This window comes from Monodelphis domestica, chromosome 3 (genome assembly GCF_027887165.1).
Source record: "Monodelphis domestica isolate mMonDom1 chromosome 3, mMonDom1.pri, whole genome shotgun sequence".
NCBI lineage: Eukaryota > Metazoa > Chordata > Mammalia > Didelphimorphia > Didelphidae > Monodelphis > Monodelphis domestica.
The window spans coordinates 69,615,390-69,632,108 of NC_077229.1; the positions used below are offsets into that span (position 1 = coordinate 69,615,390).

At 38.1% G+C, this 16,719-nt stretch overlaps 1 protein-coding gene across 1 annotated transcript in view; it reads right to left on the minus strand.

Moving 5' to 3' along the window:
* The window catches only part of LOC103100660 (mucin-16-like), a 195,532-nt gene that overhangs the window by 169,638 nt on the left and 9,175 nt on the right, over positions 1–16,719 (minus strand). The window contains exon 3 of the mRNA XM_056820974.1: positions 15,216–15,329. Coding sequence (XP_056676952.1) covers positions 15,216–15,329 — 114 coding nt within the window. The remainder of the gene's footprint in view (positions 1–15,215; positions 15,330–16,719) is intronic.

Sequence of the window (16,719 nt, forward strand, 5' to 3'; positions counted from 1 at the left end):
ATGCTCCAAAATCTTCCAAAGGAAATGGAAACTCTCCACAAACCCATGAAGAATTTGAATCAGAAATGACCAAAAAGATGGAAGCCTTCTGGGAGGAAAAGTGGGAAATAATGCAAAAGAAATTCACGCATCTACAAAACCAGTTTGACCAAACTGTAAAAGAAAACCAGGCTTTAAAGCAAGAACTAATAAAGCAATGCGAAAACACCAAGAAATTAGAAGAGAACATAAAATATCTCACCGACAAGGTGATAGATCTGGAAAATAGAGGGAGAAGAGATAATTTAAGAATAATTGGACTCCCAGAAAAGCCAGAAATAAACACCAAACTCGATATGGTGATACAAGATATAATCAAAGAAAATTGCCCAGAGATTCTAGAACAAGGGGGAAATACAGCCACTGACAGAGCTCACAGAACACCTTCTACACTAAACCCCCAAAAGACAACTCCCAGGAATGTAATTGCCAAATTCCAAAGCTATCAAACAAAAGAAAAAATCCTACAGGAAGCCAGAAAAAGACAATTTAGATATAAAGGAATGCCAATCAGGGTCACACAAGACCTTGCAAGTTCTACTCTGAATGATCGTAAGGCATGGAACATGATCTTCAGAAAGGCAAGAGAGCTGGGTCTCCAACCAAGAATCAACTACCCAGCAAAACTGACTATATACTTCCAAGGGAAAGTATGGGCATTCAACAAAATAGAAGATTTCCAACTTTTTGCAAAGAAAAGACCAGAGCTCTGTGGAAAGTTAGATATCAAAAATCAAAGAGCAAGGAATACCTGAAAAGGTAAATATTAAGGAAAGGGGGAAAATGTTATCTTCTTCTTTTACTCAAACACTCTTCTATAAGGACTACATTTATATCAATCTATGTATACCAACATGTGGGGAAAATGTAATATATAAATAGGGGGTAAAGAAAGACCAAATAGAATAATCATTCTCACACAAAGATTCACATGGGAAGGGGAGGGGAAGAAAACTCCTATAAGAAGGAGAGGAAGAGGGGGGGGGGTTACTTAAACCTCAATCTCAGGGAAATCAACTCTGAGAGGGAAAAACATCCAGATCCATTGGGATCTTGAATTCTATCTTACCCAACAAGGGTAGGGAGAAGGGAAAACCAAAGGGGGGAGGGAGGGAGGGAGAACAAAAAGGGAGGGAAAGAAAGGGGGAGGGGGGAAAAGGGAGGGACTAAAACGGGAAACATCAAGGGAGGGGACAAGGGGGACTTATTCAAAGTAAATCACTGGACTAAAAGGTAGAGCCAAAGAAGAAAAGGTTAGAATTAGGGAAGGCTATCAAAATGCCAGGGAGTCCACAAATGACAATCATAATTTTGAATGTGAATGGGATGAACTCACCCATAAAACTTTGACGAATAGCAGAATGGATTAGAATCCAAAACCCTACCATATGTTGTCTTCAAGAAACACACATGAGGTGGGTTGACACCCACAAGGTCAGAATTAAAGGAAGGAGTAAGACCTTCTGGGCCTCAACTGATAGAAAGAAGGCAGGAGTGGTAATCATGATATCTGATAAAGCCAATGCAAAAATAGACCTGATCAAAAGGGATAGGGAAGGTAATTATATTTTGTTAAAAGGGACTCTAGACAATGAGGAAATATCATTAATCAACATGTATGCACCAAATAATATAGCACCCAAATTTCTAATGGAGAAACTAGGAGAATTGAAGGAAGAAATAGACAATAAAACCATACTAGTGGGAGACTTAAACCAACCATTATCAAATTTAGATAAATCAAATCAAAAAATAAATAAGAAATAGGTAAAAGAAGTGAATGAAATCTTAGAAAAATTAGAATTAATAGACATATGGAGAAAAATAAATAGGGATAAAAAGGAATACACCTTCTTCTCAGCACCACATGGCACATTCACAAAAATTGACCATACATTAGGTCACAGAAACATAGCACACAAATGCAGAAAAGCAGAAATAATGAATGCAGCCTTCTCAGATCACAAGGCAATAAAAATAATGATTAGTAATGGTACATGGAAAACCAAATCTAAAACCAATTGGAAATTAAACAATATGATACTCCAAAACCGTTTAGTTAAAGAAGAAATCATAGAAACAATAATTTCATCGAGGAAAATGACAATGGCGAAACATCCTTTCAAACCTTTTGGGATGCAGCCAAAGTGGTAATCAGAGGTAAATTCATATCCCTGAATGCTTATATTAACAAACAAGGGAGAGCAGAGATCAATCAATTGGAAATGCAAATGAAAAAACTCGAAAGCAATCAAATTAAAACCCCCCAGCAGAAAACCAAACTAGAAATCCTAAAAATTAAGGGAGAAATTAATAAAATCGAAAGTGATAGAACTATTGATTTAATAAATAAGACAAGAAGCTGGTACTTTGAAAAAACAAACAAAATAGACAAAGTACTGGTCAATCTAATTAAAAAAAGGAAGGAAGAAAAGCAAATTCACAGCATTAAAGATGAAAAGGGGGACAGCACCTCTGATGAAGATGAAATGAAGGCAATCATTAGAAATTACTTTGCCCAATTAGATGGCAATAAATACACCAATTTAGGAGAAATGGATGAATATATACAAAAGTACAAACTGCCTAGACTAACAGAAGAGGAAATAGAATTCTTAAATAATCCCATATCAGAAATTGAAATCCAACAAGCCATCAAAGAACTTCCTAAGAAAAAATCCCCAGGGCCTGATGGATTCACCTGTGAATTCTATCAAACATTCAGAGAACAGTTAATCCCAATACTATACAAACTATTTGACATAATAAGCACAGAGGGAGTTCTACCAAACTCCTTTTACGACACAAACATGGTACTGAATCCAAAACCAGGCAGGTCAAAAACAGAGAGAGAAAACTATAGGCCAATCACCCTAATGAATATAGATGCAAAAATCTTAAATAGGATACTAGCAAAAAGAGTCCAGCAAGTGATCAGAAGGATCATTCACCATGATCAAGTAGGATTCATACCAGGGATGCAGGGCTGGTTCAACATTAGGAAAACCATCCACATAATTGACCACATCAACAAGCAAACTAGCAAGAACCACATGATTATCTCAATAGATGCAGAAAAAGCCTTTGATAAAATACAACACCCATTCCTATTAAAAACACTAGAAAGCATAGGAATAGAAGGGTCATTCCTAAAAATAACAAACAGTATATATCTAAAACCAACAGCTAATATCATCTGCAATGGGGATAAACTAGATGCATTCCCAATAAGATCAGGAGTGAAACAAGGATGCCCATTATCACCTCTACTATTTGACATTGTACTAGAAACACTAGCAGTAGCAATTAGAGAAGATAAAGGAATTGAAGGCATCAAAATAGGCAAAGAGGAGACCAAGTTATCACTCTTTGCGGATGACATGATGGTCTACTTAAAGAATCCTAGAGATTCAACCAAAAAGCTAATTGAAATAATCAACAACTTTAGCAAAGTTGCAGGATACAAAATAAACCCACACAAATCATCAGCTTTTCTATATATCTCCAACACAGCTCAGCAGCAAGAACTAGAAAGAGAAATCCCATTCAAAATCACCTTAGACAAAATAAAATACCTAGGAATCTACCTCCCAAGACAAACACAGGAACTATATGAACACAACTACAAAACACTCACCACACAACTAAAACTAGACTTGAGCAAATGGAAAAACATTAACTGCTCATGAATAGGATGAGCCAATATAATAAAAATGACCATCCTACCCAAACTTATGTATCTATTTAGTGCCATACCCATTGAACTACCAAAATACTTCTTCACTGATTTAGAAAAAACCATAACAAAGTTCATTTGGAAGAACAAAAGATCAAGGATATCCAGGGAAATAATGAAAAAAAACACATATGATGGGGGCCTTGCAGTCCCTGACCTAAAACTATATTACCAAGCAGCAGTCATCAAAACAATTTGGTACTGGCTAAGAGACAGAAAGGAAGATCAGTGGAATAGACTGGGGGAAAGCGACCTCAGCAAGACAGTATACGATAAACCCAAAGATCCCAGCTTTTGGGACAAAAATCCACTATTCGATAAAAACTGCTGGGAAAATTGGAAGACAGTGTGGGAGAGACTAGGAATAGATCAACACCTCACACCCTACACCAAGATAAATTCAAAATGGGTGAGTGACTTAAACATAAAGAAGGAAACCATAAGTAAATTGGGTAAACACAGAATAGTATACATGTCAGACCTTTGGGAGGGGAAAGGCCTTAAAAGCAAGCAAGATATAGAAAGAATCACAAAATGTAAAATAAATAATTTTGACTACATCAAACTAAAAAGCTTTTGTACAAACAAAACCAATGTAACTAAAATCAGAAGGGAAACAACAAATTGGGAAAAAATCTTCATAGAAACCTCTGACAAAGGTTTAATTACTCATATTTATAATGAGCTAAATCAATTGTACAAAAAATCAAGCCATTCTCCAATTGATAAATGGGCAAGGGAAATGGATAGGCAGTTCTCAGATAAAGAAATCAAAACTATTAACAAGCACATGAAGAAGTGTTCTACATCTCTTATAATCAGAGAGATGCAAATCAAAACAACTCTGAGGTATCACCTCACACCTAGCAGATTGGCTAACATAACAGCAAAGGAAAGTAATGAATGCTGGAGGGGATGTGGCAAAATAGGGACATTAATTCATTGCTGGTGGAGTTGTGAACTGATCCAACCATTCTGGAGGGCAATTTGGAACTATGCCCAAAGGGCGACAAAAGAATATCTACCCTTTGACCCAGCCATAGCACTGCTGGGTCTGTACCCCAAAGAGATAATGGACACAAAGACTTGTACAAAAATATTCATAGCTGCGCTCTTTGTGGTGGCCCAAAACTGGAAAATGAGGGGATGCCCATCAATTGGGGAATGGCTGAACAAACTGTGGTATATGTTGGTGATGGAGTACTATTGTGCTAAAAGGAATAATAAAGTGGAGAAGTTCCATGGAGACTGGAACAACCTCCAGGAAGTGATGCAGAGCGAGAGGAGCAGAACCAGGAGAACATTGTACACAGAGACTAATACACTGTGGTATAATCGAATGTAATGGACTTCTCCATTAGTGGCGGTGTAATGTCCCTGAACATCTTGCAGGGATCCAGGAGAAAAAACACCATTCATAAGCAAAGGATAAACTATGGGAGTGGAAACACCGAGGAAAAGCAACTGCCTGAATATAGAGGTTGAGGGGACATGACAGAGGATAGACTCTAAATGAACACTCTAATGCAAATACTATCAACAAAGCAATGGGTTCAAATCAAGAAAACATCTAATGCCCAGTGGACTTACGCGTCGGCTATGGGGGGTGGGGGAGAGGAAAAGAAAATGATCTATGTCTTTAACGAATAATGCTTGGAAATGATCAAATAAAATATATTTTAAAAAAAAAATATGCCAGGAGTCCTAAAGAGCAAAATGGAAAGGTAGAAAACTGTAGAGGAAGGACACATGAGGGATAGAGTAGACATAAAATGGATATTAGAGAGGTCGCAAGGGAAAGAAACTCCAACCAAGGTAGCTTACAACTTGAAATCAGATGTATTCTGACAGGAACAACAGAATAGTAGATATCAGACCATTCACAGTAGAAAGGGTAATTAACGGGAATTTGATTTGGGGAATAAAAATACATATAGCAGCAGGATATATATCCAATTCCTTGTCTTGTCGAATAAGTCCTATGGCCAGGATGATTTTATAAGAAAAAAGTCAACATTTTAATAGGGGGGAAAAAACCAAAATCTTACCCTTAAAAAATGAATTTAAAATGACAATATAGGGAAGCATTGTTAGTTTCTCTGAAAAAGATGTGAAGTTTTTAATGTCAAATATGCTATTGTGAGAATTCATTTTAGGGTACAAGTTGGACTAGATGGTAGTTGGGGTCCCTTCCAATTTTGAAATCAGTACTTTTGTTAACATTTAAGTGAATATTCATATAGATTCTTCAAATTCTGTCCACTTTACATCTTGACCTCACCTTTTTCAGTCCTCAAAATGTGATGATTTTATGTCACTCTCTGCCTTTACAAAGGCCAGACAGAAAATTCATCTACTTGAGCATTGCTTCTTTATGTTTTATGAAATAACAGTTAAATAAATTGCATAATTTAACCCAACACTACCTAGTATTTGTAGAATTACTTAATATTTGTAATGAATGCTACAAATTTTTTTTCCTATTCCCTTTTTTGTAACCTAAATAAAGCTTGCTAGTTCTTCATAAAATGGCTAATACAAGTTGTATAGTTACTCAATTTGATGAAAAAATCATGTTAATGAGGGACAATGACATAACAGAAAGATATACTAAATTTGGAATTAACACTTTTGAGTTTGAACCATGGCTCTGATGCTTAATAGTTGTGTGGCCATGAAAAAGTCACTTTTAATCTCTCTGAATTTCAGTCTCATCTGTAAAATGGAAAGAGTATATAATACTTTTAGTTTCTACCTCACAGTATTGTTAGAAGGTCCTAAGGTTTATAAAGCATTATCAAAACAAGTTACTATTGCTATGTAGTGACATCCTGATGATTTTGTAAATTCAGAAATTATTCAGGATAATCTAAAAAAAATGATATGATGGTATACTTAGAGAACCCATGAAAATCAATTAAAAACCTGGTGGAAATGATAATTTTAGCAAAGTTTCAGGAAACAAAATAAAGCACATGAATCATCATCATTTCTTTTTATATCCAAAAAAATTCATCAGCAAGAATTAGAAAGAGAAATTCTATTAAAAATCACTCTAGATAATGTAAAATATTTGGGAATCTATATGCCAAGACAAACTCAAGAATTAAACAAAAACAACTAAAAAACACTTTATATACAATTAAAACTAGATCTAAACAATTGCAAAAATATTAATTGTTCAAGGGTAGGATAAGATAATATAATAAAACGACTATTCCATCAAAACTAATTTACTTATTCAGTGCCATAGCTATCAATCTATCAAAAAATATATAATATTAGAAAAAATGATAACGAAGTTCATTTGTAAAAACAAAAGATCAACAATATTAAGGGAATGAATGAAAAAAATGTGAAGGATGGAGTCCTAGCAGTATCAGATCTTAAACTGTATTATAAAGTGGTGATCATCAAGTATAGTACTTGTGAACCTTAAAAATTCTCAGACCCTACTTCATAAGGTTTGGTTAAGACCATTCCTCATTTTAAATAATGAAGGAACTTAGATCAGGAATGTGAAACCTCTACTCCACCCCTACTTAAGCCTGCTTTAGGGGAAGAAACTCCTTGCTGAAAAATGAAAAATACTTAAACCCATACTTATAGTAAAGCAAAAGTTCTTAATCTGTGCCTATTTTTAGATCTAATACAAAAGGGTGCTAAGTACCTATAAAGGTCAGGCAACTTGTGAATTTACAAGGAGCAAAGAGGTGAGAAACTTACTCGGAGGTTTTTCAGGTGTGAACTTAATCAAAAGTTCAAACCTTCTTAGGTGTGAATTAAGAATTGTCTATCCTTTGGAAAATGTCTACTGTGATTGGTAGATGTGAGAACTTAGGGGAGGTGACATAAGAGAAAATTCTCTTAGTCTTGGGTGAGTCTCAGAGTCTCAGAGATTCTCTCTCTGGAGATGGCAGCTGGCCAAAACTGAACTGGTGTCTCTCTGAACACTAGAATCTTTGGATGGACAAATCTTGTGGTGAGTGGATAAAAGACTGACTGATCTCTCTCTTAGGGCTTGGGCCTGGGCTGGCCTGGGCTGACCTATCTTTTCCCATTATTTCCTTTTTCTCTCTCTCCCCCTTTCTTTAATTCCTCATTTGTATGAATTAAAATCTCTATAGAACCCAGCTGACTTGGGTATATTTAATAATTGGGAATTTTTCCCTGGCGACCACCTTATATTTGATTTAAAAACAAGACACTCTTGAAACCATAATTTCTGTGGTCACAATTTAAGCCAAACACTTTTTTATCTGCCACAATTTAAGTCTTCCACTATTTTAATTATTACATACTGCTTAAGTGATAGAAGGGGGATCAATGGCATAGTCTTGGGGTAAATGGCCTCAGGAAGATAGTTTTTGATGAACCCAATGATCCCAGCTTTTGAGACAATAATACACTATTTGTTAAAAGTGCTGGGGAAATTGGAAAACAGTATGAGACAGATTAGTGTGAGATGAATATCTCATACCCTATACCAGGATAATTTCCATAAAGAAGGAAATTATAAGTAAATTAGGTGAACACAGAATAGTATATCTGTTAGATCTGTGGGAAATTGAATTTAAGACCAAGCAAAAGATAGAGAACATGGCAAAATATAGAATGAATAATCTTGATTACTTTAAATTTAAAAGATTTTGTACAAATAAAATCAATCCAACCAAAATTGGAAGGGAAGCTATAAATTTGGGGGAAATTTTACAACAAAATTCTCTGACAAAGGCCTAATTTCTTAACGTTATGAGGAGCTAAGTCAATTGTAAAAAAAGAAAAAAAAAACAAGTCATTCCCCAATTGACAAATGGTCAAGTGACACAGATAGATTTAAGATAAAAAAAAGTCAAAACTATCAATAAATACATGGAATAGTGTTTAAAATCCCACATAATTAGAGAAATGCAAATCAAAAATGAGGTACCACATCATACCTAACAGATTGGCAAATATAACAGTAAAGGAAAATAATAAATGTTGGAGGGGATGTGGCAAAATTGGGAAATTAATGCACTACTGGTAGAGTTGTGAATTGATCAAATCATTCTAGAAGACAATTTGGAACTATGCCCAAAGAGCTTCAAAAAAATGCATACCCTGTGATCCAGCAATACCACTACTAGAATGGTACCCTAAAGAGATAATAAGAAAAATATTTGTGCAAAAGTATTCATAGTTGTGCTCTTTGTGGTGGCAAATAATTGTAAAATGGGGGGGGGGGTAACGTGACCTTCAATTGGGGAATTGCTGAACAAATTGTGGTTTATGATGGTGATAGAATACTACACTGGACTGTAAGGAATGATGAACCAAAGGAATTCTATATCAAAGAAGAACTCCAGGAACTGTAGAAGAACTCCAGGAACTGATGCAGAGTGAAGTGAACAGAACCAAAAGAACATTATACACAGAAAATGAAACATTGTGAAACAATCCAATATAATGGACTTTGCTATTACAAGACAATCCCAATTCCCCTCTACATCGAGAGAAAGAACTGTGGGAGTAGAAACCCAGAAGAAAAACAAATGACAATCATTTGTTTATATAGATATACAATTGGAGGTTTGTATTTTAAAAGAGTATTCTATTCCAAAAATGAATAATATGGAAGTGGTATCAGTGATAACATCTATATAACCCAGTGGAAGTGCTTATTAGATTTGGGATGGGGGAAGGAAGAGGGGAAGGAAAGAAAATGAAATACGTAAACAGAGAAATATTTTTAAAATAAAATTAATATGAAAAATTGAAAAAATTTTTCTACTTATAACTAAAAATGATTTTTATAAATTAAAGTTTATGGCAGGAACTAGGTATTGACCAATATCTTACACCCTATAGCAAGATAAGATCAAAATGAGTATGTGATTTATATATAATGAGTGATACCATAACTAAATTTGGGGAACATAGAATAGTTTATCTTCCAGATCTATGAAGAAGGGAAGAATTTAAGACTGTAAGAGTAATGTGCAAAGAGGATGAGAAATGGAATGTTGAAGAGGACATGATTGATGGGTAAAGACTGTTGGAAGCAGAGTAACATGGCTGTAGAACAGGGATGGGGAAGAATGCCAGTGAAAAAAGGTGGGTTTTGAGACTTGATCTTGAGGTGAGAAGAGGTTTTCTTGCCTTGCTGGTGATCAGCCAACAGCCAGCTAAAAGATAGCCAGGAGTATCAGCTTTGGGACTTCTCAAGAAGAAATTTATACCTGCCTGACAGCGGAAGAGAGATTCAGATCCCATTGGACCTGTAGAGGCCTCAGACTCAACAGTACCCCACAGTCTAATAGCACCTGCCTTATCTTGCCTTCATCCCAAGATGAAGTTTATCTTAAGGAGACACTGGGAAGGGGAGGTGAATTTCTGGTTTGCCCAAGGTATCCAGAAAGAAGGAACACTTAGGCTTTAGATATAGGGACACCACTAATCTCCACCTGAACTGCCCACTTCCAGATATCTTGTATTTATTAAACCAATTTAAGCCACAGTCAAATTGGAAGAAAGGGATTTATTCAAGGATCTTTGAGGAAGCTAATTCACAGAGGTTAGTGAACAGCCATTGCAAAAAAAGTAATTCTGATCAGGACTACCCACTGAGTCATGAACTGAGGAGAGGCTTACAATTCTAAAAGACTGTGTTTATTAATTCTGGGGTAACCCTCTTATCACTCAATATGGGAAACCTTCCCCTAACTTACTTATACCATGTGAGATTTAAAATAAGTTTTAGCCTTAAACTGTGGCATTTAAAATGTGGAGAGACAAGGAAAAACATTATGACTGCTCAAAATATGTTTTCCTACAGTGTCCTGTTTTAAATCAACTATAAGGTGGTCACCAGGGAATATATTCCCAATTATTCAAATACCCGAGTCAACTGGGTTTACAGAGATTTTAATTAATAATACAATGAGTAATCAAAGAAAGATAGAAAAAGGAAATAAGTATGAAGGGCCTTAAGCCAACATGGCCTAGACCTGAGTCTTAAGAGAGAAAGATCAGTCAGTCAGTCCTTTAACACTCACCACAAGGTCTGTCTAAGCAAGGATTCTAGTGACACCAGGCCAGCTCCATCTCAGCTGACTTCACCAGAGAGAATTCCAAAGGGCCTCTCTCCAGAGCCTCCAGAGGGACAGAGTCCCCTCAGAGGAGCTCCAGCCAGATCTCCTTAGAGATGGTCCTCCAAGAGCTTCCCTTCTCCAGAGCCTCTCTCAAGAGATTCTTCCCAAGCGATCCTCATCAGAGATCCTCCAAAAGGATTTCTCCAAAATGATATATCCTCAAGAGATTCTGCTTTTTCTTATATAGGGGTTTTTCTCCCATGTCACCTCCCCTAAGTCCCTACATCTACCAATCACTGTAGATGCTTTCCAAAGGACTGCCCATCTAAATTCCTGCTAAGTTGACCAATCTCCTCAGTAAGTCTGAATCAGAACAAAATGCTGCTGTGTCGACTAATCTCCTCAGTAAGTCTGAACCAGAGAAAACACAGCTGAGTCAACTAATCTCATCAAGAGAAAACTTGCCCAACCCTTTTAGGTACCTAGCATCCCATTGTATCAATTCTAAAAACAGGCCTGGCTCAAAGAACTCCTTGCATTATTATAAGCATGGGTCCAAGTACTTTCATTGTTTAGCAAGGAGTTTTCTCTCCTAAAGCAGTCTTAAGTATGGGTAGAATAGGGGTCCTCCCATAGCAAGGAGTTTTCTCCCCTAAAGCAGCCTTAAGTACGGTTGGAGTAGAAGTCCTCCCATTTCTGATCCTGGCGAGTTCTCACGTCAAAATGGAGAATGTTTCTCAGTAGGGAATTTGTTCCAATTAAGAATTCCCTGATGGGGAAATTTTTAACATTCACAAGTCTGAGAGATTTCAAGATTTACAACCAGCACATCACCCAGGGTCACCATTTCCAAGAGATATTCCTCAGCTATCATAGACCAGGAGAAGAGAGTGAGAGAGTACAACAAGAGCCATTCCACCTTGACTACTACCTTTCCTCACTCATCTCTCTTTAACAGCTCTCTTCAGATCAATAATTACTAGGCAAACAATAACCATGACAAGTGTAACAATCCACACCTGTGTATACACAAGGGAAATAATTAATCTGTAAGGATTGTCTTAGGAAAGAGCATGCTCAGACCTGCCCATGGCAAGAAAGGCATTGACCTTTGATCCCAGCATTCCTAAGGTTTAGGCACAAACTCAGGATTCTTTGTGCTCACCTGACTGAGACAATCCATGCCTCTGCCTTGTGGTAATTTACAACTGAACCAATGGCAATCCACTGTGTCTTCATTAATATGTATTAAGTCCCTTTGCATCACAATGGTAATAAATACAAGCATCTGACAGAGAAACAGCCCTTATTATCTTCTTCACCTGTCCCTCTCCTTCCTGGAGCTTAGCCTCTGGCTAAGAACAGCTTTCTCATGGAATTTCCTCTATCTCTGTGAAACACCTTTCCTTCTTAATCTCCTATCCTCTAGCCAGAGTGGTCCCTACTTAGAGCATGGGCTCTAAGGGATCAGTGGCTTTTCTCTCAGCTGATCTCAATACTCATTCCTAATTCCCGTGTTGTTGATTTAAGGTTATCTAACTGCCTCATGTCCTTTGAAGTTAGGTAAGCTGGAGCTTGATCTGTGCAGCTTGCTCATTGGTAATATTGCATTGGTGTCTGCCTCCATTCTTATCCATCCCCTGGGCTTCAGCCCTTCCCCCAAGGGTCAATCTTCTATCTTTCCTTTCTTGTAAGGGCTGCTGGACAGCACCTTACAACAAGAAGAAACAAGAAACAGAAACTATTATAAGATATAACATGAATAATTTTGAATGGAATTTAAAGGGGAGATGCTTTGATCTGCATTTGATCAACTGTGAAAGTTGTAGCTACTCTCAAAAAGAGAGCAATCTGGGACAGCTCTGAAGGACTTTTGACCAAGAATGTTTTACACCTCTAGAGAAAGAAATGTGGGAGTCAGTTGCAGATCAAAGCATATTCCCTTTCACATTATTTTATGTACAGTTTATGTGGCTCTGGTTTTATATGAGTGTTCTCTTATAAAAATGACGAATATGGAATTATGTTTTACATGATAATACATGTATAATCCATTTCAAATTACTTACCATCTCTCCAAGAGGGGGACAGAAGGGAAGGGGGGAGAAAATTTGGACCTAATAATTTCAGAAAACATATATTGAAAATGGTTACTAGGTTTAATTAGGAAAATATCATATCTTTAAATTAAATTATTTTAAAGTTAATTTTTAAAAGATGAAAAGCATCATAGACTATTAAGCAACATGCCAATCAGATATGGCTTGATTTCTCATCAGCAATGCTGAATGACATACAGCTTCTCTAATAACATAGGTGATTTTCTAGTGGAAATAGGTGTCTGAACAAGGATTATTAAACAAGAGCAATATAAATTAAGAGGGGAATATCAGTCACAATTTAATAAAAGGATGCTTTAGGGATTTTATGGTACATGGGACACACTTCCCCTTCCTTGAAGTTTCTTATCCAGGAAATGGCTTGATGGTCTCCCTCCAATCCTCACCTAAGATTATCTAAAGCAGTGGTTCTCAACCTTTCTAATGCCATGACTCCGTAATACAATTCCTCATGTTGCAGTCATCCAAAAATTATTTTGGTGGCTACTTCAAAACTATAATTTTGCTACAGTTATGATTCAGAATGCAAATACCTGATATGCATTATGTATTCTCATTGCTACATATTGAGAAGTTGAGAACTGCTGATCTAGAGACACTTGTCTCCTCATCTTCATCTCCATCATATCTAGAACTCCAAACATGACCTTGTCCACCAGGCTGATGGGCTGCCAGGAGCCATGTGGAGACAATAACATCAGAGAGGTCCAGTTTTTCAGTTCTGACCTCTGACCAATTCTAGGATCTCCTGGCTACAGAAGCTCGTGGAAACACTCAGAGGCCATACTAGAGTAGGACCAGTTCACAGGAATCACAGAGCTAATGTGTAGGAATCAATCCATAAACTCGTGACCAAGAAGCATCCCTGGTTGAAGAACAATGTCTCAGAAAGGACAAAAGTTAGAGGTAAATGACTGGATTCAGCATTTAATGGGTGGGCCAAGTGCAATCAATCACCAAAGGTCCAAGTGAATTATTAAGCTAAGATTAGGGAGGTGGTCATGAAATCATGCCTCAAAGGGAAGGTCCTAGAACCATTCTTTTCCTCTTGGCAAGTCAAGGCTGATAGAAATAAAGTGTTCTGCCCATATCTGCATCATCCACCTTCCCCAAGTTCACTGCTAAAGAGCAGAGCCTTTGGATCTGTCTCCATTCCTGACTCTTGACACCGGAAACTCTGTGGCTCGGACCATAAAAGTAATTAGGTGGCATAGTGGAGATAGTGCTTAGCCTGGAGTCAGGAAGACCTGAATTCAAATTTGACCTAAGAACTCATTAGCTGTATGACCCTGGGAAAATCAAGCAGTCATTGCTTGCCTCTGTTTTTCTCATCTGAAAAATGGGGCTAACTATAAAACCCAACACTTAGGGTTGTTATGTGAATCAAATGAGATACTATTTCTATAAAAATAGTCACAGTGCCTGGCACATAGTAGGCATTACATAATTGCTCATTCCATTCCCCTTCACTTCTCCATAGGCAAGTTCAGTTGGTAGGTGTATAAGATACATTTTGAAGACAAATTTTTTTAATAAACTGAATCTCACAAATCTACTCATAAATTAGATCAAAGCAATCAATTACTTGCCATCGACTAAGTGTTTACTATGTGTTCAGCCCTATCCTAAATACTGGAGATGTAAATAAAAATTTAAAAACACATCTCTACCCTTGGAGAGTTCATAGAAGGAACCTTCCCCAAAGTGGAAGCCATTCAATGTGAGGTGTCAGGGCTGACTTTTCCTGTTGACCTTGAATTACAGCATAATAGAGTCCTGGGTTCAAATCTCACCTCTGATGCTTTCTACTTTTGTGTCATGAGGCATGTCACTTAACTTCTCTGCACCTCACTTTTCCCATATGTAAAATGATGGGGTCCAGCTAGATGGCTATTGAGGGTCCCTTCCAGGCATATCCGGTCACCCTGAGATAATTACTTTACTTCTCCAGGCCTCAGTATCCACATCAGTAAAATGAGAGGCTATCCATAATACCTGATACTTCAAAGTTTCCTTCCAACTTTATACCTATGGTTGATTATATAAAAGACCTTAGCAGTGGGAACCTCACTCCTACCTCTAAAACTCCTCTTCTCCAGGCTGTACAAAGAAAGCAATCAGAGGTTCAGAAGAGTTCTTGAGGATTGATCTCTAAAATAATTTCATGTTTCCTCTGTAAGACTGGGAAACAAGGCCCTAAAAAGGATAAACCTACAACACAAAGACAGAGAGGAGGTACCTACTTACCTGTGGGAATAACAGTAGACACAGGGGTCAGGGGGCTCCTCATCAGTGCTCCTGTGCTTCCTGGTCCTTCATGGCCTTGGGCATGTGTGACTGGCACCACACCTGCATCACCTCCTACAGGAAGACAGAAGGGGAGACCAGAGCTCAGTCAAGTCATTATTAGAGGACTCCCAAAGGAAAGTACATTGTTGCTACTATCTGCTGAGACCAAAAATACATGGCTTCTCTGACTTTTCTCCACAGGATGAATAACCAAGTTTCCCCCTTCAAAGCACGGACTCACTGATGGACAACCTCCATATATGTTTGATTTAGTGGAATCAGAATCCATCAATAAGAAGAGGAGAATCACTTTAGCACAGGGATTGTGAAACTATCCTTGCATGGAGTTGAGGAAGCCTGGAGAGATGACACTAATTCAACAGATATGGAGCCAAGAAAAAGTCCCTACAGTGGCCCATTGGAAGGCTATAGACAGGAAGGACCTGGGAGGAAGACCCTTCTCCTTAGAAAGGCACAAACTGACCCTCCCTGGACAGACACTCCCCATTTCCTCCAAGGCCACACCCCAATTCCCTCCCTGGGAAGCTTATTTAAAATATGCTTATTTGGGAAGAGGCAGGAAGTGGAAGGCACTTGATCAGAAACAGAGGCTGTGCCTGCCTTGACACTGCTGCCCTCTGTGGTTGTGTCAGGAGGACTGGGAGATGCTGTTGTGCAAACTTCCTGTGTGCTGGCTGGAGGCAGGGTGATAGCTGGAGTTGGTGTTGCCTGTGGGTTTCTCTCAGTCTATGGAGTCAGGCCGGCTGGCCCTGGGTCCTCCAATGAAGTAGCAGCCTCAAGGGAAGCTGTGCTTGTGCAGGCTGTGGGAGTACTTAAGGCAGGAAAGGAGCCTGGCCCTGGGCTCAGAGATTCGTGGATAGGAGTGTGAGGTTCTGTTCCCAGGGAGGGTCCATCTCCTGTGGTGACATTATGGGGGGGGGAGTTTGGAGCCATTTGGACAGAGTTCCCCAGAGCCTGTGAGGATTTTGAACGTCCCGAGTCCCCAACCCCTCACGTTAGCACCTTGTCCTTGACAAGCACTTGCAAAACAAAAAGACTGACAGAAATTAGGATCTACTTTTGCTCCAGGGTGCATGGCCACCATGAGAAAGTATTAAATAAGAAGAGACTGATATGTAGATGGATCTGTCCTGTCATCTGGCCCTCAGATGAGATAGGGATCCAGGCTCAGACAAACTGCCTGACGGATACCTGCTCAGGTTAAATGGAAAATGAAGCAGTAATCATTTGTTAAGAATCAGCTACTCCATTCAGGGTTTTAGGTGCTGGGCATAGAAAAGCCTGTCCTCCAGTAGCTGACTTTTATCATAGTAAATTATATGTATACACACAAACTAACACAAGAAATGGACAAAATCCTCCATGAGCTCTTCATCCAAAGGCTGACATCTGGGCAGACAATAATGGGACAGAGGAAGTTGCCGGGTCTTACCACCTAACC